Source organism: Astatotilapia calliptera, chromosome 15, assembly GCF_964374335.1.
Source record: "Astatotilapia calliptera chromosome 15, fAstCal68.1, whole genome shotgun sequence".
NCBI classification, from domain to species: Eukaryota; Metazoa; Chordata; class Actinopteri; order Cichliformes; family Cichlidae; genus Astatotilapia; species Astatotilapia calliptera.
In genome coordinates, this window is record NC_137436.1 from 21,914,047 (window position 1) to 21,937,413 (window position 23,367).

The 23,367-nt window shown below is 38.3% G+C and overlaps 1 protein-coding gene and 1 pseudogene across 3 annotated transcripts; one reads left to right on the top strand and one right to left on the bottom strand.

Moving 5' to 3' along the window:
• On the top strand, window positions 1-23,367 carry LOC145420561 (uncharacterized). Of its 2 annotated transcripts, XM_080289891.1 has the most exons (8): window positions 18,238-19,040; window positions 20,218-20,556; window positions 20,678-20,965; window positions 21,110-21,196; window positions 21,540-21,632; window positions 21,711-21,739; window positions 21,961-22,017; window positions 23,145-23,367. In XM_080289891.1, exons 1-8 carry the CDS (start codon window positions 18,980-18,982, stop codon window positions 23,265-23,267), a joined length of 1,077 nt encoding a protein of 358 aa, XP_080146017.1. In that variant the 5' UTR covers window positions 18,238-18,979; the 3' UTR covers window positions 23,268-23,367. The 2 variants fall into 2 exon arrangements, with proteins under 2 accessions (XP_080146018.1, XP_080146017.1); XM_080289892.1 differs by lacking the exons at window positions 18,238-19,040; window positions 20,218-20,556; window positions 20,678-20,965; window positions 21,110-21,196; window positions 21,540-21,632 and adding exons at window positions 1-114; window positions 341-507.
• On the bottom strand, window positions 979-3,741 carry LOC145420563 (calcineurin B homologous protein 1 pseudogene; annotated as a pseudogene). The gene has a single exon (XR_013901884.1). The product of XR_013901884.1 is annotated as a calcineurin B homologous protein 1 pseudogene (transcript).

The window sequence follows — 23,367 nt, forward strand, 5'->3', positions numbered from 1 at the left end:
AGTTTCTTAGTGCGAGTCTCTCAGTAGGGAGCTGCCCTTGCTAGCAAGAACTGTGTGTTTCTCTTCTCTGAGTCTTTACTGAAGAAGTGTTTTAGAACATTTTCCCTAACACAGGTTTTGCTGCTTTTCTTTCTCACTTTAAAGTAAATGTCACGGCTTTCATGGTTAAAAATGTCAAAATCAAAACAAATATAGTTTCATTAGTGCTAGAGAATCAGTTTTCTGATGTTTTTAAAATCAGATAAGTACTGAAAAATCACCCAGAAAAGTAGTACTGATTTAAAAACAGCTGTTTTAATGTGAACTTCGCTTTGAGTCTTTGTCGGGTCTGTTTCTGCAGTGCGGAGAAGCGGAGACGGGAGCTGGAGTGCCGCTACATCGAGGAGCTGGCGGAGCTGTTGTCATCCAACATGGGCGACATTGCCAGTCTCAGCGTTAAGCCCGAAAAGTGCCACATCCTCAAGAGCACTGTGGACCAAATCCAGCAGATCAAACGGCGTGAGCAGGGTGAGGAAACACGTTTTCTGTACGGTGTCTCCACAATTTCTGTCAAATATTATGCTCTTTAATTTTCTTTATAATTTTCTGCGTAACTATAATGTAAACCAAAAAAATCATAAAACATTTTATGTAAATGTTTAAACAAGGTTTGCAGGAGTAAACCAGGGTATGCAAAAAATAAACCTCCACATCTGTAAGATTTGTCACCTCAAGTTTTCAGTTAAAGCATACATTCTTATCCTATCTCGACAGATGTGGGGAGGAAAGCCTTGGCTGTCTTTGTGAGGCCACTCATTGACATCGGTGCATTCCTAAGACTTAAGTTTAACCATCACAAAATATCTGATAAACTTTCACCTTCTCCCTGACCTGAACCGGTTTTGTAACCTTAACTGTAAAACCAAGCTTTTACCCTCAAACAGGGATTTGAAAGCTTGTCAAAGGAGTTTAGAAAATGTAACCACTCTGGTGGTCTAAAGCTGAACTTTTTTTTTTTTTTTAACGTTTCCCTTTGTTTACAGAGCAGTGCAAAGGCCGAAACTCAAGATTTAGTATGGTATCCACTAGGGGTGGGGGAAAAAATCGATACTGTGTAGTATCGTGATATTTTGTTTGCTAATAATGTATCGATACAGGGACAGCAGAAATCGATATTTTGTTACAAAAAAAGTTTTGTGGACTGGAACTCTGACTTCAGAGCATGTTGATCCTTTTTCTGAGCAAGAATCCTGACACTGTCCAAATGTGTTTAACTTGTTTTTTGGCAGCAATAAACATGACAGTTTACTTATTTTAATTTAAGACATGTTTTATTTTAATTAAGTTTAAAACTTTTTTATTTAATGTAAAATTATATTTTGTTTTAATTTACTTTCAAATTCTTCAGTTGCTGAAGGGGCTGCATAGTTTTCATATTGCATAGTTCAGAATAGCTATAATTGTACCAGATGGTTGCATTCAGTTAAGTTGGACTAGACTGTAATACAAACCGTTCAGTATGTCAACAATAAAACTGAAATGAGAGAAAGACTGAGTGTGAGACTTTGATATTAGATAAAATGAATATTGATAACGTTTACCTTCATGTACAGAATCTGAATATCGCAAAATATTTTTAAATTTTGCAATAATATCGTATCGTGCGTTAAGTATCGTGATAATATCGTATCGTGGGATATATGGTGATTCCCACCTCTAGTATCCACCCAATGCTTGGCCTGAAGGACTGAACCCATAGTGTGGGCCACAGCAGCTCGTTGAGCAGCCGGATGAGATTGTGTCTTGAAATCAACTGACATGTTCAAGCGCTACTCTAAATAGAATTACAAAAAAAAAAATGATAACAATAATGAAACTTTAGTGCAGGAACCAGATGCTCATCATCTGTTCCACATCCACCTTTTCCTTTTTTTTTTCTGCCTGTCCCATTTGGTTCTTTAGCCATCAGAATTGTTGTCTGAAGACCAACAAGGATACCCAATGGATTTACTTTGCCAAATGGATCATCGTGGCATTGCCGTATTGGTCCATTTGGTCGATCTTTGTTTTTATTATTTATTATATTTTATTTTCAGATGTTACAGACGGGACAGACATGAGTGAGGGATAGGAAAGGGAGAAAGAAAGAGGAAGGAAAGGAAAAACAGAAGGGGAGAGGGACAGTGAGAAAGGGGGGGAGAAAAAAAATAAAAATCTCCTGGATCACCTGTTGAGAGAAGAACACGAGGTTGTTTTTGTCTTTATCAAGATTCCCGCTTTTTCCATGTCTGCTATTACTGGACGGATTCCAGCTTTTGCTTCAGCAGACAGTGGGTATTGAGGTTTCATTGGCCTGTGGTTTGAGATGGTTTTAACTTTAATTGCATCAGCATTTTTTATTAGGCCCACGTCGGTCGGGCCTGTTGACCACAAAGTTTTTGGTAGGCTGGATATGTCTGGTCAGGACGTATTTACCATATTTTGTCAGTAACTATCTTCTGTGAGACAGTAGTGTGCTGTAGGCATGTCTAAATGTGTGCTTGGGGTCGTGATGAGGGTCCACCCGAGTGTGTACCTCATACACCCTGTTCTACGGCTTTGGAGCCAACCTTCATGGGTATCTTCAGTTTTCTCTTAATGGTCATTTTGTACCCTGCTGAGAATCGTGCCTAAATCCTTCCACTCGGCGGAAAGGTTTTTTTCTATGAGGGGGAACAGGCCATAAGGGCCAGGTGGGTCTGGAACTCCTCCCATGTCCCTGTTGTAAGGATCTGTCCCTATTTCTTCTTGCTCTTTGTGTGTGGGGACGTCGCGAGACATTTAATTCAATTGGTGTCTGGCTGAGGCGTATGGGCCTTGTGGTGGTAGGAACGGATTCGTTGGGGTTTTTTTTGTGGTTGTGGGTGCCTCTGAGGCTGAGGGTTCTGGCTGATATGGTGGTGGTTGTGAACAGGCCACCTGTGGAACTGGTGGTTTATTACTGGCCTGAGATGTGAGTTGCTGTCTAGACTGTTTCTGCTTTCTATTTTCAGCACGCCTTTGTTCTTCCTGTTTCCATGGCTGAAAAAAGTTCATGTACTCAGTCATGAGTTTTGTTTTTGTCTTGCCTGGCTTATGTTTATCGACCTCTTCCTTTAAACATTTTTCTAAATGTTTTATTGGTTCTGAACTACATTTCCCTTTTCCAAGACCATGATAAACTCATTGAAGGAAATGTAGCCATCTCCGTTTGTGTCAGCCTCCTGGATGGTCCTATCAGCAATGCTGCCGAGTTCTTCATCTGAAACGTTGACTCCAACAATCATCCGCAAGACCTGCAGGAGCTCATCTCGGGAGATCTTGCCATCTCTGTCCAGGTCATATAGACGGAAAGCAAAAAGCAGCTTGTTTGTTCTGCTGTTCAGGGGCTCTGTAGCTGAGGGGTTCTTGTTCTTCTCGTTGTCTTCGATTGGTCTGAAGTGAGCCAGGGTCCGCATGAAGCCCCGGAAATTTACCTGGTCCTCTCAAAGGGAAAGAATGCGTTGATGATTATATCTCCCAGAGGGTTGATGGCCAACTCGGGGATTCTCTGGAAATCATCTCGACTGAGGGTGCCGTTTTCCCCTTTATCCAGGCTGGTGAAACGTCTGTACAGGCGAGTGATCTTCCTGTGGGAAAAGCCAGTTTCCTTCTTAATTTCTTCAATTTCCTCTTCTCTGAGTAATCTGGACGCTCTGGATCCCATGGTGAGATGTTAACGGAGGTTTAAAATCGAGATGATTCGCTAAGGCGTCTTGCGCAAGCTCTCCAAGAGTCTCTATTAAAACACCTTAACCACACAGTTAGGTTTCAGCCCTCGCTGACTCAGAACAAAGTAAGACAATCAGAGCTCGATTGGTTTTTACTTGTGCAGGGGAAGCCTGGTCGGATTCTCAGAGTTGCAAGCTCTACACCCAAACTCAGACAACTCCAACTCCAGCCTTTTATTGAATGAAAACAGTTACACAACCGCCCATTGTAAACCCCATATGTTGTGTGGTAAAAGCTAAGGCACTGTGTGTGTGTGTGTGTGTGTGAGTGAGAGAGAGTGTATGTGTGTCTGTATACGTGACTTCCTGCTTACAAACGTTTTAACCGCATCTCTAGTCATAAAAGGGTCATCTCCCCTCAACCTCGTATATGGCTTAACCTCTTTAACAGTCCACCATTTACATGGTGAGCCCATAAAGGGCAGGAAGTGAACACTCCTTACCAAATAAGGAAACCAGAATCTTACATAGATTGTGCCTGCAGTTGAAAACTATAGCTAGTAACATCCCCAACATCCTACATGTGGGGGAGGAACAGAAAATATCTGAACATACAGTTCAAGACAAGGTCCAAGCACAATAATGACAACTTTTAACAAAATCACTCCAACACACACTCCCCTAGCCTGGCACATTGGTTTTCTCCAGGAGCTCATAAGCAGGTGATTGAGCTGCTTTTACTCTTTACAAAGTGAGTACTGTTAACACTTCTCTTTTTACATATACAACTAATTTAGGTTACAGACAAATGATTAAATGTGAACAGCTCTAACACAGGTTCTTTTCCTGACACAGGTAGGATGGCCAGTCCCCCTGTCTCTTCACCTTTAACGAGTCACTTAAATAACAACCCAAAAAGCCTAATAAAGAATCACAATCAACCAGTGTGTGTTTTTCTTCATTACGGTTTTTAAATACAAATCAGTCAGTCAATTAATAAAAATACAAGTAAGGGTAATGGAACCCCTGGTCTCCATTACACACATAAATACCATAAAGACACTAAGTCGTAGAGCTCTGAACTCCTTGCTTCTATGATATTTACACTTCTTCTTGGCCTTCTCCTTCACTCTGAGTCACTCCAGGATAAACGCATCAGCTCAGACATACAATAATTAAAATATGTGTAGGTGACCGTTTGGCAGAAGACGATGTCGAGGCGGTACTGCAGTGACACGTCCGTGGCTATCGTCGGGGCGGTGTCCTGCATCAGAAGGAAGTCAATAGACTTCTTGGCTTTGTTGCTCATCATGGCGCTGTAGTCCGTGGGCGTGGCCTGCAAAAAGTGTAAATAAACCATCAGAGACCAAACACAAATATGCCTTCCAACCACTAGTTTAGACAACATCTTGCAAAGAGTGTGTATTTCAGAGTGCAGTTGTTTTTAAATTTGACAGAAACAGAAAAAAAGACGGAACAGAAGGACAACAGGGAAAGCAGAAGCACCGACACACTGAAATCTTTTAGGGTCAAGCTCCAGAACTAGCCACAAATCCTGCTGGAAAGAACCTAAAAATACTTAAAAATACTTGCAGAGATCTAATGGAGCCGTTTGACTCAAAAGCCTGGTGTCAGGCATGTTCTTTAATAAATAAGAAACGAGCTGATATGTTACAGACCCCAGTCTTTACGTAAAGAAAAAGCTGACATTTAGAGCGGTCTCGCAGCAGATTTTAAAACAGTGACACTGATTTGTGGGGTTTTTGGGCACAAATTTGAACCTTTTTGTTTTATCCATGTCCTTGAACTCAGCTCGTGACTTGGGCGCTTTCATATGTACCGATTCATTTAGGTTTGTGCACTGAGGCCAGATTTAGGTATTAAAAACGAGTCAGTTATAACACTTCTTACATTAGTTAAAAAGCTGAGCTTACACTAAACCAACATTTAAGAAGCTCCTCACTACGGCAGCCGTAATGCTCTGACAATCCATCAAGCAGTGCAGCTTACCAAAGTTGTACTAAAACAGTTTTTAACAGATTTCTGCACGCCAAAATCGGTTTGAGGTCAGTAAGCACAACCAGAATTCATACATAGGCACACTTTCGATTTTTGAGAAAATTTATTAAGTGTGTCATATAGTGTGGAAAATATGTTATACAGAAGAAAAGAATATTTTGCGATATATATCGTTACCGCACGTGCTTCAAATTATACCGCGATATGGATTTTAGGCCATATCGCCCAGCCCTAATGTGACGCCCGACTTTACTCTCAACTTACTGTTTCTTTGCTTCCTCAAACTTCTGGATGAGCTTCCTCAGAACGCCATTTTTAGAAACAGTGAGAGGCCGGTGCTCCGACAGTTACGACATCATATGTCTTTTCTGGAAAGACAAACAAGGATGTTTTAGAGGCACAAAAAGAAGTATGTGCGATCCCAAGAAGATTTTTTTTTTTAAATCAAATTATTTATTATTTATATAAATGATATTTGTAAGGCATCTGATATATTAAAATTAGTATTATTTGCAGATGACACAAATATTTTTTGTTCTGGGGGGAATCTAAAGGAGCTGCTGGATACAATTACTTCAGAAATGTGCAAAATTAAAAAATGGTTTAACAGGAACAAACTATCGCTAAATCTAAGTAAAACTAAAATTATCTTATTTGGGAATTCCCTTAGAAATGCACAAGTGCAGATTCATGTAGATGGTGTGGAAATTGAAAGAGTACTTGAACATAAGTTTCTTGGTGTGATTATAGATGATAAATTAAACTGGAAGTCTCATATAAATCATATACATAACAAAATTTCAAGAAGTGTCTCAATCTTGAGTAAAGTAAAACACATTCTGGACCACAAATCACTCCACATTCTCTATTGTTCCCTGATTGCACCGTATTTGAATTACTGTGCAGAGGTTTGGGGCAATACTTACAAATGTTCGCTATCATCAATCTTTATATTACAAAAAAGGGCCATAAGGATAATCCATAAAACTGGTTACAGAGATCATACAAATCCACTATTCTTAAAATCAAAAATTCTAAAATTCACAGATCTGGTTCATTTTTTCACAGCACAAATTATATATAAAGCAATAAATAACCTGCTTCCTGACAATATTCTAAAAATGTTTTCTAAAAGGGAACGGGGATACAATTTGAGGGGGGAATTAAATTTAAAACATCCTCGTATCCGTACAACATTAAAAAGTTTTTGCATCTCTGTGTGTGGAGTGAAGCTGTGGAACAGACTAAGTAAAGATATGAAGCAATGTCCAAGCATGGCGCAGTTTAAAAAGCGGTTTAAGGATATGGTTTTTACAGGGTACAGGGAAAAGGTAGAGATTTGATAGGGTGTTCTTGTCTAATATTTTCATGTGTGTGCGCATGCACGGGTTTGTTGGTATGGGTATATATGTATGTGTATATGTATGTATATGTATGTATGTATATATATATATGTGTATATGTATATATATATATATATATATGTATGTATATATATATATATATGTGTATGTGTGTATGTATGTGTGTATATATATATATATATATATATATATATATATATATATATATATATTAAATATATATAAAATTGTAGGTTGTGTATCCTTCAGGTGTTAATGGGGTTATTGAAAATGTGTATATGTGCGTATGTGTGTATATACGTAGGTATGGATAGATAGAAACATATATGTGTATATATTAAAAAAAAAAAAAAATTACACATAACATATAATGTAATTACAAGGAGGTATTTCTGTAGTCTATTGATACTAGATAGTGGAAAAGGGGTGGGATTAAATAAGCTTATGCTTCTTCCTGCTCCTTTTTGAACATGGACGTTATTTGGAGTTGTGGTTGCTCGTTTTCCTTTTGTTTGCTTTGTTCATTTGTCTCTTTTAATTCTATTTTTTTTTATACTTTTTCAACATGTTCAAAATAAAGATTCAATCAATCAATCAATCAATATGTATTTGTGTCTAAACCAAAACCCATTTCCCCTGTCCAAATCACGTTTTATGTTTTTAAACCCACTTTGCACAGAGGCATGTTTTGAAAAATTATTCTTACAAAGGGGGAAAGAAACAACTACGCTTAAAATAAAGATGGTATTAGTTTATTTTGTTCCAACCTGTAATTTATTGTAGTTTTATTTGTTTGCTTTTGGTTTTCTAAAGGTTTGAGGTGTAAAAGAAACTGCAGTGGAGTTTGAAAACAATAAATGGTTGTGTGTGGTTTGAGGATGTGTTTGTGCCGGGGGGCTGCGAAGATTTTCTTGTAAAACAAACAAGGGCCTAGCAAAAAAAAAAAAAAAAAGGTTTGGGAACCACTGGTTTAATGTAACATCCTTTTATTTATCCTCCCTGTCCTATATATCCAGGTTCAAGGTCATGGGTTTGGTCAATCTAAGGAGAGAAACTTAGACCTCCCTTTTCCCAGCCACCTCTTCCAGCTCATCTGGGGGAAAACTGAATTATTTCCAAGCCAACTGTGAAACGTAATCTCTCCACCGAGCCCTCAGTTTGCCCTGGGGCCTCCTACCTCCAGGACATGCCTAAAACACCTCATGCAGGTGGTGTCCAGTAGTGATGGGATTTCCGGCTCTTTTTTGAGAACCGGCTCTCTCGGTTCAACTCACTAAAAAGAGCCGGCTCTTTTGGCTCCGAACCGGCTCTTCAGGTTGTTTTGTTGCCTTAATTAATTTGTTATTAACAATAATATAAAATTATGCACAAAAGGAATTACTAATGTAAAAAAAATGGTTTTATTTATAAATGTTTATATATAAATATATGCGGTGGCCCCTAGAGACAAAACACGTACAAACTCTTCCAAAACAGAGCTACCTAGATCACTTAAATTACACAATTGAAAGCATGAAAGCATATGTGTATTGTTTGTGTATGTATACACAAGAATTCATATATAGTGAAATAAAAAAAAAAGATTTAAAAAAATTTTCATTTACCTGTTATTACCACACACAAAATACGGTCGTTGGTACTTGCTGACTTGTGTAGCCGCTAGGTAACAAAAGTTCAACACTGCTCCCAGCATCCTGAAGCACTTCTGTTGTTTTTTGTACGTGTTTTGAGTTTTTATGTGCTTCTGAGTTTTTACGTGTTTTGGAGTTTGTACGTGCTTCGGGGTTTGTACGTGTTTTTACGTGTTTTGGAGGTTTTGCGTGTTTTGGAGTTTGTACGTGCTTCAGGGTTTGTACGTGATTTGAAGTTTGTATGTGCTTTGTCTGTAGTGGCCACCGTAAATATACTTTTATTTATTCACTCCACATAAAATGTAATAAATAAATCATATAATACAAAAATCAACTATTCACATTTCAACTTTTAACTATTTCAAATCAAATTCAAATTTTATTTGTCACGTACACAGTCATACACAGTACGATATGTAGTGAAATGCTTGGACAACTGCTCGTGACCTAAAGAAAACAAAAAAGGAAAAGGCTATGAATAAGATAGGAAATAAATATGAAAAATTAAAAAGGGTAAAAGGGGATGCGCTTTGTAAATAAAACTGAATTGAGTGGTAGATACAAAGCCCTATACTGTCCTATATCGTACCATAATTGTTTTAAAAATAATTGCGTGGAATGAGTCTAGAGTTGAATGTTTTTAACAGGCAAAAAAATACTTAAATCACTAAATAAGTAAATGTTCAATTTTTGTCTTTTTTCTTTTTTTGCTGATCCGAAAATTGATCCGATCCGTGACTTAAAACAGTGATCCGATCCGAGAGATTTTCGATCAGTTGCACCACTAGTCGACGCGTCATTTAGAGCTTTGTAAGATCCCGAAAGACGCAGGAATAAACAGTAGGTAAACAGCAGTGTAATAACAGACTGAAACCGAAGATTGCAGCACTGCATGTACAAGGATGCCAGCTGCAGTTAAACCCTGAAGAAGAAGAAGAAGCAGCAGTCTCCGGTATCGTAGCTGTGTAGGAGGCCGATTACGTTACAGCGACGGGGAGGAAGGCTGTCCAAATTCGAAGACGCCTCCAAATGCGGTCGACAATGCGTTCTTCATTTCCCCAGATTTGAAGGATGGGTCGGGTGTATCCTTTGTGGCCAAACCCGATTCATAGCACGGCCCAGCCAATTCCAGTTTCCAACAATGGCGGCAGCTACTTAGTTTTAATATTACTCTTATGACTGTTTCTGGGTCACAAAATAAACGTTTAACATATTTTCAGAGAGAATGTAGCTGTTAAACCTCAAACATCTGCTCAGTTTATCAAGACACCACATATTTGCAAAAGTGCACCGACGTTTTCGGAGACGTCTGTTACCCACCAGCTTGATAGCTAGCCGGGGTAAGGCTCACTAGATCCGTGGAGAACAGCGAACACCCGGCACATCGTTTTCAAACCCCCGCGGTCTTTTGCTACTCAGGTTAAACATGATATATTAGTCACTTAGATAACCTAAAAATGTTATTGTTTGGCTTTTTTCAGTGTTTTATTTGTTCCGGAGTAATTCGGTTTGGCTGAGATTAAAGTTATAGATTTTACACATCTGAATAAACGTCAAACAGAAAACTGATTAAACAGAAGTTTGAGATGGTCGAGAATTTACTCCAATGTCCTGTTAAATTTTAGGGAGCAAAGAGCAGACGACTTAATTTATTAAACCACTGAGACAATTTTCAAATTTCATTAAAAGTCTAATCTATCATCTTGTCTTTATTTTTAGTTAGCACATACTTTAAACACTTCAAGCAGTAAGCTAATTATAGTTATATAGGAGCAGATGAATGCTGGTGCAATAAGCCGTATGTTTTACGTCCAATGGATACATGATCTGATTAGTCGACTAATCGCAAAAATAATTGATGACTAGTCGACTATGAAAATAATCGTTTGCAGCCCTACAACAGACAATAATCAAGTTTATATGAAAAACTATATTTTTCTATCTCCAAAAGTTGATTCTGTTCATCTGAACGTAGCGTTTTGTGGGAGAAACGTTTCGTCACTCATCCAAGTGACTTCTTCAGTCTCAGCTGACTGCAGGGTTCTCCAAATCTTATAAACAGTACATTTGCATAATGACTGAAACCAGCCCACCGAGGGAACAATGGGCAGGGAGGTCAGTTCCTTAATCATAATTATGCAAATTCTCATGACCGTTGATCAACAACCACTGACCAAAACCCACTGATCAAAGACCACTGATCAATGGCCATGACTACCATTCACGGAGAGTTGGGGAATGGCTGCTATCACAACATTGTAAGATGGCGAAAGATGTACCCTTAGGCCCCCTCCTCGATTCAGAGATGGTCTTTCCCTTTTCACGTAAATGGCCTCATTGACTCCGCGCTCAAACCAGCGTTCCTCTCTGTCCAGAATGTGCACATCCTCATCCTTCAAAGAGTGTCCACTGGCTTGTAGGTGTAAATAGACCGCAGAGTCCTGGCGAGACGAGGTAGCTCTTCTGTGTTGTGCCGTCCGCTTCGCCAGAGGTTGTTTGGTTTCCCCCTGGCAATCCTCCTGGCACTTAACAGCGTACACTATGTTACTCTGTTTGTGTCGGGGGACCCGATCCTTGGGGTGGACCAATTTTTGGCGCAGTGTGTTTTGGGCTTTAAAAGCCACAGAGACCTGGTGTTTAGAAAAAATGTGTCTCAACTGCTCTGATACTCTTGACACATATGGGATCACTACAGGTTTTTGCTTGGGCAGCGGTTGTCCTTCTCTCCTGGATTAGCTGGAGCTTTCTTTAGGTGCCTTTCCCGCTTTGACAGAAGTCCAGCTGGGATAACCACATTTACTCAGGGCTTTCTTGATGTGCCGTTCTTCTGCCTCCCTGGCCGCTGTGTCTGTGGGGATGGTGTTTGCTCTGTGTTGTAGCGTCCTAATGACACCCAGTTTGTACTCCAGTGGATTATGAGAGTCAAACCTTAAATACTGATCCGTATGTGTAGGTTTACGGTACACGTCAGCTTTTAGATGTCCCCCATTACTGATGGAAATCTCACAGTCTAAGAAGGCTAACCTGCCCCTTTTCATATCCTCCCTGGTGAATTTGATGTGTCAGTCCACCGAGTTAATGTGATCCATGAAATGTAGTACGTCCTGAGATTTGATTTTCACCCAGGTGTCATCCACATATCTGAACCAATGGCTTGGTGGTGTTCCAGGGTAGGATAGCAAAGCCATCTTTTCCACTTCTTCCATGTACAAATTGGCCACGATGGGTGAAACTGGGGAGCCCATGGCACACCTATGTTTCTGCCTGTAGAACTGACCCTTGTATGTGAAGTAGTACCTCCAATGCTTCTGTGACCGGGATGTAAGTGAAGAGAGATGTAACGTCGTACGAGACCATGGTTTCATCTGCCTCCATAATGACATCTCTCACCTTCTCAACAAAATCCAGGGTGTTCTGGATGTGGTGTTCAGAGCTGCCTACCAACGGGTGGTTCCTCCCAGCGCATTGTTCCCTCGGTGGGCTGGTTTCAGTCATTATGCAAATTTACTGTTTATAAAGTTGGGGAAACCTGCAGTCAGCTGAGACTGAAGAAGTTACTTTGTTGGGTTACTTTAAGTTGGATGAGTGACGAAACGTTTCTCCCACAAAACGCTACGTTCAGATGAACAGAATCAGCTTTTGGAGATTTACTTTCCTGGATAATTGAGAATGCATCAAGATATATTTTTCTATATATTTCATGTTTTGTCAACAACAGGAACGAGGTTTGTTCAATATTTGTTGTGTCTACAAGGCTCAGGTGCCCTCATAAAGTGTCTTATTTGTATTTAGGAAAGCATTATAAAGAAACGCAAAACTAAATCAGATATAATTACCTTGTACAACTCTTGGTACTTTCTGGTGTGTGTGAGTTAGTGTGTCTCTTTTATGATTTGTGGGTCCAGCTCCCAGTTTAAATTCAGGAGACAGAAAATATCTCTACGTTTAAGATTAAGTTTCAAAGTTTCTTTTTTGCTAATGCATATAGCTAGGACTGAATCGGGTGACCATGAATCCTCCCTCAGTTACCCTGGGACTACAATACGTTCTCTGTTGCTATGGGGCAACACTCGTAGGCTTCTGCCCCTATTTATTGTGGTGTGCCTCAAGGGTCCGTGCTCAGTCCTGCTCTTTTCTCTTTGTACATGTTGCTGTTGGGATTCATTTTTTAAAAATAAAACATCTCCTTTCACTGTTATGCTGATGATATCCAGATCTATTCACCTTTGACATCCGATGTGTCTGCTTCTTTGCAACCTCTGTTCAACTGTTTGCATGAAGTTAAAATTTGGTTATCACATAATTTTCTTACACTGAACGAGAATAAGACTGAAATCGTAGTCTTTGGTAGTCACACTCAGACCAGTTAGCTGATGCCCTTGGCCCTCTCGCTAGCCATCTCTCGCTCACTGTAAAAAACCTCGGAGTGTTCCTGGATGGCTCTTTTAAACTTGAGAAACAGGTCTCCACTGTGGTAAAAAACAGCTTTTGATTTTTGTCCAATTTCAATATTATAGAAAAATGCCACAGGTGGATAAAAAGCCAATGCAGGAAAAAAGAGGATCATGAATTTACTTTCACAGTTTAATCTATAACCATTTACTTAAATTTAACTGGCTGTTGTTTTGTTTTTTTTGTTTTGTTTTTAAAAAAAACAATCTTTTTTTAATAAATAAGCAGTGTTAAAAAGTATAAATAAATCAATTTGATTGCAAAAAAGCAACACCATGGTAAAATGCATTACAAATATATTAACACTGAAACCAAAGGTCAGAGCTGAAAGCATGATTCAGATTCGATTTAAGCTAATTTTATTTTAATCTGCATTAATTGAAAATTACAAAAATGTCAAATGTCGTATTTACTTTTTTTTTTTATATTCTTTATTTCTACAATATTACCTCACAAAGATGATTACAGGCATTAATTAACACAGTTTACAAGAGAAAAACGAAACAAAACGAGAAGGAAGAAAGACAGTGAGAAAGAAAGAGAGAGAAAAAAAGGAAAAAAATTATATATACGGTATATAAAATAAAAGGAGAAAGCTCTGTCGGGAGTAAGCAAATTAACTAAATTGGTGGTTTCAAGCTTTAAAGAGAAAATTCGGTTTATAGGTATTAACGTATTGGACCCACTTATCCCAACACAGATGGAACCAGGCCATCCTGTCATTAACATGAGCTGTTACTTCCTCCATCCTATATATCGCTAACGTAATTTCCCACCATAATGACAAAGTCGGTATGTCTTGCGAGGACCATTTCTTTGTTATACATTTCTTACTTGCAACCAATAAAGCTCTTAACAGACATATGTCATTTTTGGACCAGTTCTGCGGTATACAGCCAAAAAAAATTGTCTTCATATCCTGAGGGAATGTACAGTTAAAAATGCCTTGTAATATACCATGAATGTCTTTCCAGTAAGTCCGTAGCACAGGACAGTCCCACATAATATGGGTGTGATGGGCTCCTTGGTATCCACAGTTTCTCCAGCACACGGGAGGATTCCCATCATAGTGAGCCTTTTGACATGGAGTGATAAAGAACCTTATCAGAGTTTTCCATCCGAACTCCCTCCAGCTTTTGGAGGAAGTACTCCTCCATTGCCATTCCCACATCTGAGTCCATTCTTCCCTAGAAATACACATCCCTCCCTCCTTTTCCCATAACATCTTCACATAACTGTCATCGAAGACCCCTCCACAAATGTCGTATTTACAAGGGCTTAAATAGCAACAGCATTTTTTTTAACTGAGGGAGGAAAAACATTAAAAATATAATAATCACAAGGTCTAAAATCACCTTAAAAGTTGTAAATGCCAGCATTGAATGTAGATGTATGTATTGATGTATGTTTCTTTGGCATCAACAGCAATAAAGCAGAGGTACGAGATGCTTTACAAAATGTACAAAATAGTTTAAATAGCAACATTCAAATAACTTGTGTAACACTTTCTATCCTAACTCTTTCATACAACTTTATCACAAACAAAAAATAAACAAAACTTAGTCTACTTTATTTATTCAATAATGCTGCTATCAATAAAATGTGATTTGTGCTTTAAATATATCACCAGCCTTCCAACAGTCTAATTTGTGCTCCGTTAAAGATCATGTGTTTCTCTTTCATTGCAATCGACGTTACTCTGCTGGATCTCCTGTGTAATGTGTCTGAGCACATTGTGTTGGGTCCAACCAGCTTTCTGTTTGTTTCTTTGTCTCTATTGCTGTCAGTCACAACCAACGGTTCGAGTCACTCATTATTGTGTAATAACTGCATATTTAGCCTACAGGGACAATTATAGTTTTCTCTTCTGCTTCTGGAGGGGTGCTGATAATTGCTTGTACATCATGGGTGATTTTGTTTAAAGAATGTCTGTGTTCTAGGTGTGAGAGATACACATATTGACGGGGCCGGGTTATGTTAAAAAGTATAAATTGTTATACTTTGTTCATTGGTTCAAAGGTACCCCACACTTCTTTTTTGTTTGCTTGTTTGTTCTGGTGTATTTTTCATTTGAACTGTTATTCTGCCAGAGTACTCATATTTACAAGATGGCATTGAACGGCCCCATTGGTGTGTCAGGAAAACTCTTTTGTACGTATGTTCCCTGAAGGGGATTGGAGTCGTTCTTTTTCCACCGCAGCAAAGGGCTAGGAGTTGGAGAGGAGCTGCTGTATGTTTTTGTTATGATCTGATTGTGAAATAAAGCATATGCAGTGAGAAAGCAACTCCAGGAGTCATCCCTGCCTTAAAGCTGCAACATAGGGCTGCCACAAACGATTATTTTGATAGTCGACTAGTCACCGATTATTTTTGCGATTAGTCGACTAATCAAATCCATTGGACATAAAACGTACAGCTTATTGCACCAGCAGCATCTGCTCTTATATAACTATCATTAGCTTACAGCTTTAAGTGTTTAAGGTGCTAACTAAAAAGACAAGATGACAGTTTATTAAATTTTAATGAAATCTGCAGATTGTTTCGGTGGAGTTTAATAAACTCCTTGCCATCTAAAATATAACAGGACACCGGAGTAAATTCTCGAGCATCTCACACTTCTGATAATCAGCTGTCTGCTTGACGTTTATTCAGCTGTGTAAAAACTATAACTTTAATCTCAGCCAAACCGATTTACTCAGGAACAAATAAAATACTAAAAAAAAAAAGCCAAACAATAACATTTTTCAGTTATCTAAGTGACTTATATATCATGTTTAACCTGAGTAGCGAAAGACGGCGGTGGGTTTGTAAACGATTTGCCGGGAGTCCGCTGTTCTCACGGCTCTAGTGACCTTGCCCCCGGCTAGCTATCGAGCTAGTGGGTAACAGATGTCTCCGAAAACGTTGGCGCGCTTTTGAAAATATGTGGTGTCTTGATAAACTGAGCACATATTTGAGGTTTACACAGCTACATTCTCGCCTGAAAATATGTTAAACATTTATTTTGTGAACCAGAAAGAATAATAAGAGTAATATTAAAACTAACTAGCTGCCGCCATTGTTGGAAACTGAGCAGGGCTGCGCTATGAATTCTGGGACACAGCTTCTTCTTCTTAGGGGTTTAAGGGCAGCTGGCATCCTTGTACATGCAGTGCTGCCATCTTCTGTTTCAGTCCGTTATTACACTCTTAAATCCTACTACTCATTCCTGCGTCTTTTGAGATCTTACAAAGCTTCAAACGACGGGTCGACTATTAAATTAGTCGTCGACGATTTTAATAGTCGACGTAATCGTGACTAGTCGACTAATCGTGGCAGCCCTAGTGTGTTCTCATATGTATCTGTCCGTGGTTAACTTTATTTATTAACAAGACATTATTCAGGTGAAATAATGACACTCAGACAAGTTCTGTTAAAATAGCAACGTGCACGGGTGAGCGGCTCTCAGGAGACACTCACACCGAGTGCAGGCGATAGCTCTTTATTTATAAGACACATCGCGTATGCAAATACCTTCATATTCCTTTAATACATGTTCTTGCGAATAACTTCCTGTGACTGAGTGTGTGCACGTGTGTGTGTGGGGTCATATGAGTGTAGTCTAATTTCGTAAAAAACCTTGGAGTGTTCCTGGATGGCTCTTTTAAACTTGAGAAACAGGTCTCCACTGTGGTAAAAATCAGCTTTTGCCAGTTGCGTCAGATATCTAAAGCAAAGCCGTTCCTTCCTTTAACCTCCTAAGACCCGAACATATGAGAATATTCGTTTCAAATTTTGATAGAACAGTAGCAGTACCCATACGGAAAAGAAATAGTAAAAACTTATATGTGATTACTCATGAAAGTGGCCACTTTCATGAGTAAATCATATAAGGCTTACATGATTTACTCATGAAAGTGGCCACTTTCGCATTACTTTCATACATTGTTTTAGTAAGTATCCAAAACATACAAGTTTCATTATATAATTTTTCAAGGGATCTTATATCTGTTTTCACACTTATATGCTTTTCATACAAGTTTCACACAAGACAGATACAAACTTTATAATATTTATATATATCTTTTCCATATGGGTATAATGTCCTCGTAAGTGGATATCAGGCCCATGTAGAGCAAAATTGAGTATTTTAGTCTAAATAACCCAAAATGTGATGTCCACATATGTGGACGCCAGGTCCTAGGAGGTTAAAGGACCTTGAAAATCTTATCCACGCATTTATCACATCCAGATTGGACTACTATAACTCCCTCTACTCAGGCCTCCAACACTCTTCTCTTTACCGGCTTCAGTTAATTCAAAATGCAGCTGTGCATCTTTTAACAGGTATGAGAATCTATGAACACATAACTCCAATTTTAGCCAAATTACATTGGTTCCCTGTTAAATATCGTATAGATTTTAAGATTCTTTTGTTCACTTTTAAAATTCTGAATAATTTAGCGCCCAGTTATCTTTCTGAACTACTCCACTTATACAATCCCAACAGAGCACTTAGATCGTCCAATCACAGGCTCCTAGCACTAAATACGTCTCGACTGAAGTTGAGAGGTGACCGGGCCTTTGCAACCGTGGCACCTAGACTCTGGAATAACCCTGTTCAGCCGAGTCTCTCCAGTCTTTTAAATCATGTCTTAAAACATAGTTTTAAGTTGGCTGTTCTAGCTTGTTGTGTTGTTACCTATTGTTTGTTGTCCTGTTTTATTGTTTTGTCTTTTACTGACTGTGAAGCACTATGGTCAACATTGTTGTTTTATATGTGCTATATAAATAAATTTTGATTTAGATTTTTGATATTCTTAATTCAGATGTATCTCAGGCAGCATTTTTAAAAAGACGATCGTTGCAGCCAAACTCTCGCAGTCAGTTCTTCTTTGCTAAAGAATAAAATATAAATAGAAGCTGCAATAATGGAAACATTTATCTCAGCTATCTTCACACATTCTGCTTCTTTTAAATGACGTTAATACACAATACACACATATAGAGTGGGAGAGACGGAGAGAGGTGGTGGTGGTGTTGGGGGTGTCAATGACATCTTTGTGTAGCACAAAATACCTCTAAACATATATTATTATGAAGAAAAAAGACACAATAATGTGCTGAATGAGAGCTGGATTCAGAAATGAGTACCTACAGATATATACATATGTAACAGTTATACCAGAATAAACCTCTCAAACACAGACGCAATGACCCATTGATTAGTGCAGTAAATACTTCCAGTTTTATCTTTCAAATTTACATTCTTGTGAAAAACTGCTCCTGAAAGACATCTGAAAAGAATCAAAAATGCAGTGAGTTATTAGTGATACTTACAGATCACAGACTTAGAGACCATTTCAGACCACTAAAATATCTTATCTGGCATATTTCCTATAGCTGCAGCTGTATAGCATCTTGTCAAACTGTGGTGAGTGACAATACTATTAAAGGAAAGAGGAACAGAATCGATGTTGTCATTTATCATAAATTACAACCTTCACACCTCGAACACCCCTTTCTTTTTTTTGTTTTTATAAATGCACCGTGGAAGCGGACACAGTGTAAACTTTCTCTTTATCATAATTTAACTTTACGAAAAATGCATTCAAGAATTTCAAAGATGTGAAAAGCTCATACAGTCCACTTATGGAACATTAAGAAATCACGAAAATAAGAGAGAACTTAAAATTACTATATAATTGTGGTAAGGAAATGACATCTCACTGATGGCAGGAAGTGCAAACAGTCTTTAAGTGTCATCAGCTCAGAGACTGTGACAGTTGAGATTGAGAACAAGAAATAAGTGCGACAGAGAAGCACGATGGATGAATTCAGATGGATTCAAATGTTTTTATGTCTGATGCTGATGATTCAGATTCCAGGTAAGGATACAGGAAACATTTCTAAATATTATTAAAGTCAATAACAGTAAATTACACAGCTGAGCATGCACTGTGATGTTAGGGGAGCGTGGGACATGTTTATAAACTTGTGTCTACCGTAATTGTCGGGCTATAAGCCGCTACTTTTTGCACAAGCTTTGAACCCTGCGGCTTTTAGTCAGGTGCGGCTTTTCTATGGATTATCCATGATTTTTGTCATATCGTAAGGCGATTTGTTTTGTTTGTTCCGCTGTTGTACGGTACTACGTTGCCTGGCGGAAGGGCATGTGATCAGACACACAGTATCGGGGTTCAAGAGTGGTGTGTTGGTCACGTGTCCATCCGCCAGACAACATAGTGCCGTACAAGTAGCGCGAAAAACAATGCGAAAAGCAAGTTATGCTCAACTCCACCGGTGGAATCTGACAGCGTGGAAAAGTGTGAAAACATCCACGATCACCAACGGATTTCGAAGGGCTGGACTGCTGCATGATGGAGAGGAGGACACCGCCACGGCCCTTCTGAGGGTGTTCGACTCTGACACTGACAACGAGGATTTCTTTGGTTTTGAAAGTGACAACGAAGGAAAGAAGCTGAGAGTGGATGACGAAGCCATCCTGAGCCTGTTCGTTTCCGACACTGGAGAAGAGGACTTTGGTGGTTTTAGTGGGCAGGAAGATGGTGGTGAATGACTGACTTTTCTTCTTGTTAAAGCCGTGTCGCTGCACCTGAGCCTAAAAGGTCGGCCGAATCTATTTTTCTGGTGTGCTGTAGGTTATTGTTATGTACTACATTTGTTACTCATTTATGAAGCACAGTACATGTTTCCTACTTGTAATTACCGCTACTTGTACATATACCTAAAAGGTTATGCAAATATGTACCCATAACTTGTTTTTCAAAATATTAATAAAAGGGGTGTGTCTCCAAACAGCCATCTCTTTCCTGACAATTCCCTTTGTGCATATTCTCTTACATATGATAAGTCAACATTGAAACACCTGCGGCCTTTAGTCAGGTGCGGCTAATGTATGTACAAAACAGGATTTTCCCCTGATTTTAGCTTGTGCGGCTAATATTCGGGTGCGCTTTGTAGTCCGGGAAATACGGTAAATCTTCACTGATTGCAAAAAAGTACTGTTTTCTAATTCATTTTTCTCTTCAATTTTCTCAACAGTATCTGTAACTATTACCTCCATTTTTATGAAAGCTGGAGATGACGTCACTCTGCCTTGTCTAAATGGGGTAAATAAAAAGAATAACTGTGATGGTACTACGTGGACCTTTACTTCAGGAAACACACAAACAGCAGAGCTGATCACACTTGGACAGATTGGTGAAAATCCCAAAACTAAATCAGACAGACTGAGTGTTGCAGAAACCTGTTCTCTGGTTATAAAGAATCTCACAGTTGAGGAAGTTGGTCAATATTCCTGTGATCATCACAAATTACGAGAAATACAAACTCAACACACTCTGTTTCATCAGGCAAAGGTTGATCTATCTGCTATTACCTGTAAGTATTTACACCAAATATTTTCACCTTGATCTATTTTAAAAAAATAAAAATACATGAATAATATTTAAAGTGATTAAGATAACCTTTGTGCTTCATATTGTTACATTATGTTCACCAGTGACTGAACATAAGGACACTGATAAGGTGACGTTAAGCTGCTCTGTGGTGACGTATGGAGAGTGTCATCACACAGTAAAGTGGCTGCTTAAAGGTCGAGAGGTGGATAGCAAGGATAGCAAACAAATACTGACTTCACAGACTGACTGCTCCGCCACTCTGTCTTTTCTGATTTATCACCATATTCACAACTCAAGATATAACACTGTGAAGTGTGAAGTAACTGACACCAAAACAGGGAAAGTGCAACTGTTTACCTTTAGCCATCAGCCCTCAGGCGAGGAAACAGGTGAGATCAACTGTTGTAGGTGATTAAAACACCTAAAACATTTGTTTGGCTCATTTCAAGTTTTTACACAAAATATTTTTGCATACTTACAACAAATGAAAAATAAGAGAAACTTTTTGATTGTGTCATTTCATTTTGATTCAGGTCACAAAAAAACTACACAGAGACCAACAAGAACAACTGAAAGCAGCACAACAACACAAACAACAATAATGAAAGATGCTTCACAAGGTGGTCACTCAAAATTGTACCCTTTGAAGATCAATACTACTGCATTTTACACAGCATTTTTAGTGGCACCTTAAATGGGGAAAAAGTGGAAAATGTCATAAAAGTTTTGGTTGACATAAAATATTAAACATGGCCCCAAGCTTCAGGTAAAGTGTTTTTCATTGCAAGCTTTACATTGAAAGACAGTATTATATACCAGACATGTAAAAAGTAAAGCTGTAAACAACAGATTCCAAATATTTTAACACATTTTAAAAGGTAAAAATTCCTTTTCTTTACAGTAATGGAATTTAAAAGTGTTACTAAAGATTTTAATAATTTGAAGTTTTTATTCTTTTGACAGATTTTTCTGCATCCTTGAGATTCATTATTGTTTCTGTGGGTTTAGCAGCACTTTTAATAACTACTGTGACAGTCATATGGACAAGAACTACTGGTAAACTTAATCATGAGAAGTTTGAATGACTTTGAATTGTCAATTAAACTGAAATGGACTTTTTTCCTCTTATTTTAGGGAACAAAACACAGACGATTAAAACCACAGTAAGTACCAAATCAGTAATCAAAAATAAAAACTCAAAAATCAAAATGCTGTTTTTTCTGGTATGCTATTTACTAATATATGACAACGATGTACAATTGATGATAAATATTGGCATTAAATAAACAAATCAGCTCATCTCTCAGGGGTTTTAACAAAATTTAAACTGCCTTCACAGCTACAGTTTTTCTCCTGATGTAACTGGACTATGTCTGTTTTTTAGGGACTGAGTTTAAACCCTGCAGAGACTCAGTCTGCTCCTCATACCGGTCCAGATTTGGTGAGTTCACACACTACTTCATAATTTCACCGTGAGAAAGTTAAAATCAAGAACATACACTGAACAATAGTGAAACAGACCAGGAGTTGCAAAATGTGAGCTGAGATGTCGAAACAGAAAAACAACATTTAGAGACATCATTTATGATGTCATGATACTGATACTACTGAAAGAAATGCTGAATGACTGAATGAGATGTCTTAGGGGGTTACAGTTAAAGTGGAACTGACTATCATTGGCCATAACAAGCCTGGAACAAATAGTTTGTTTGCATTTGTAATTTTTTAACTATACTGTAATAATTGAATTAATTTGATAATTTTATTGAGTAACTTTGATTCCAAAAATTAATGGAGGTGCTTAGATGTTGCTTAACCTTCATAAACATTAGGCATTTAGTGCTATTTAGATGGCTGCTTAAGCCCATCATGAGTCCTTTTTTTCCCCAAGGCAGAACATTTGGGGTTTCAAAAAGAAACAAAAGAAATTAGAGAGAGGACAAAATTAACTGAGTATAGTCAGCTGTTAACAAATGTATGAAAAGAAAGGCGAGCAACACACAGCCAATGTGTAATTTATGGTACTGTGATTGTGTGTATTTACTGAGGTATTTGTCTACAAAGAGCTGAATAAGAGCTGTTTTCAACCAACACAAATATGCTGCAGTTCTCCTAAATCCCATGACGTGGATGAAATTGTGCGTCTGTGAATATGGAATTTTTGATAAATGGACCAGAACAGCGAAGGTAGAGAAGTTAGAAAAGTTATCCATTTCTGATTATTATCAAAGATCAATAAGTACAGTTTATAAAGTAAAAGCAGAAACCGCAATGGATGCTTCAATTATTTTTAACATTCAGTTCCACCTCAGCTCTTAGTATGTTACAGTTTTAAGTTATGCTTGATGGTCTTATTGATTTGTTTGTCAGCAAGGTTATTTAAAAATAAAAAATAAATCATCAACCTTGGTGAACAGATTGATCATGGGCAAAGTTGATTCAGATCACTTCATTCAAAATGCAAAATAAGGCACTGGGATATGCTCTTCAAGTACCCTTTTGTATGATGCTGCATTTATTTTTTATGTTCACATTCATTTTATGTTCATGCTATATTTTGTTGCCCAGGTCCAGAGTCATGACGAAGTTGATGTAGTGACGTGCAGCACTGTGAAGGCTCCTTCCTCTTCTGGTACAGCTGATCCCAGCAGCCTGCTCTACTGTACATTTTCCAGTCACTTAGCTCACTGAAAAGTGGGGATTTAAAAAAAAATAAATGTCTTTGTTGTAAATGAGACATTGAGTCTCAATGTGACCACTAGTATAAATAAAGGTTAAGTTTAAAAAAAAA

Bases quoted from the DNA above. Each gene is read 5' to 3' on its own strand.
- LOC145420561 (XM_080289891.1), top strand. From the start codon at position 18,980: ATGGATGAATTCAGATGGATTCAAATGTTTTTATGTCTGATGCTGATG. The intron at 21,633-21,710 runs GTAAACTTAATC...CTCTTATTTTAG, and splicing joins CATATGGACAAGAACTACTG to GGAACAAAACACAGACGATT. The intron at 22,018-23,144 runs GTGAGTTCACAC...TTTGTTGCCCAG, and splicing joins CTCATACCGGTCCAGATTTG to GTCCAGAGTCATGACGAAGT.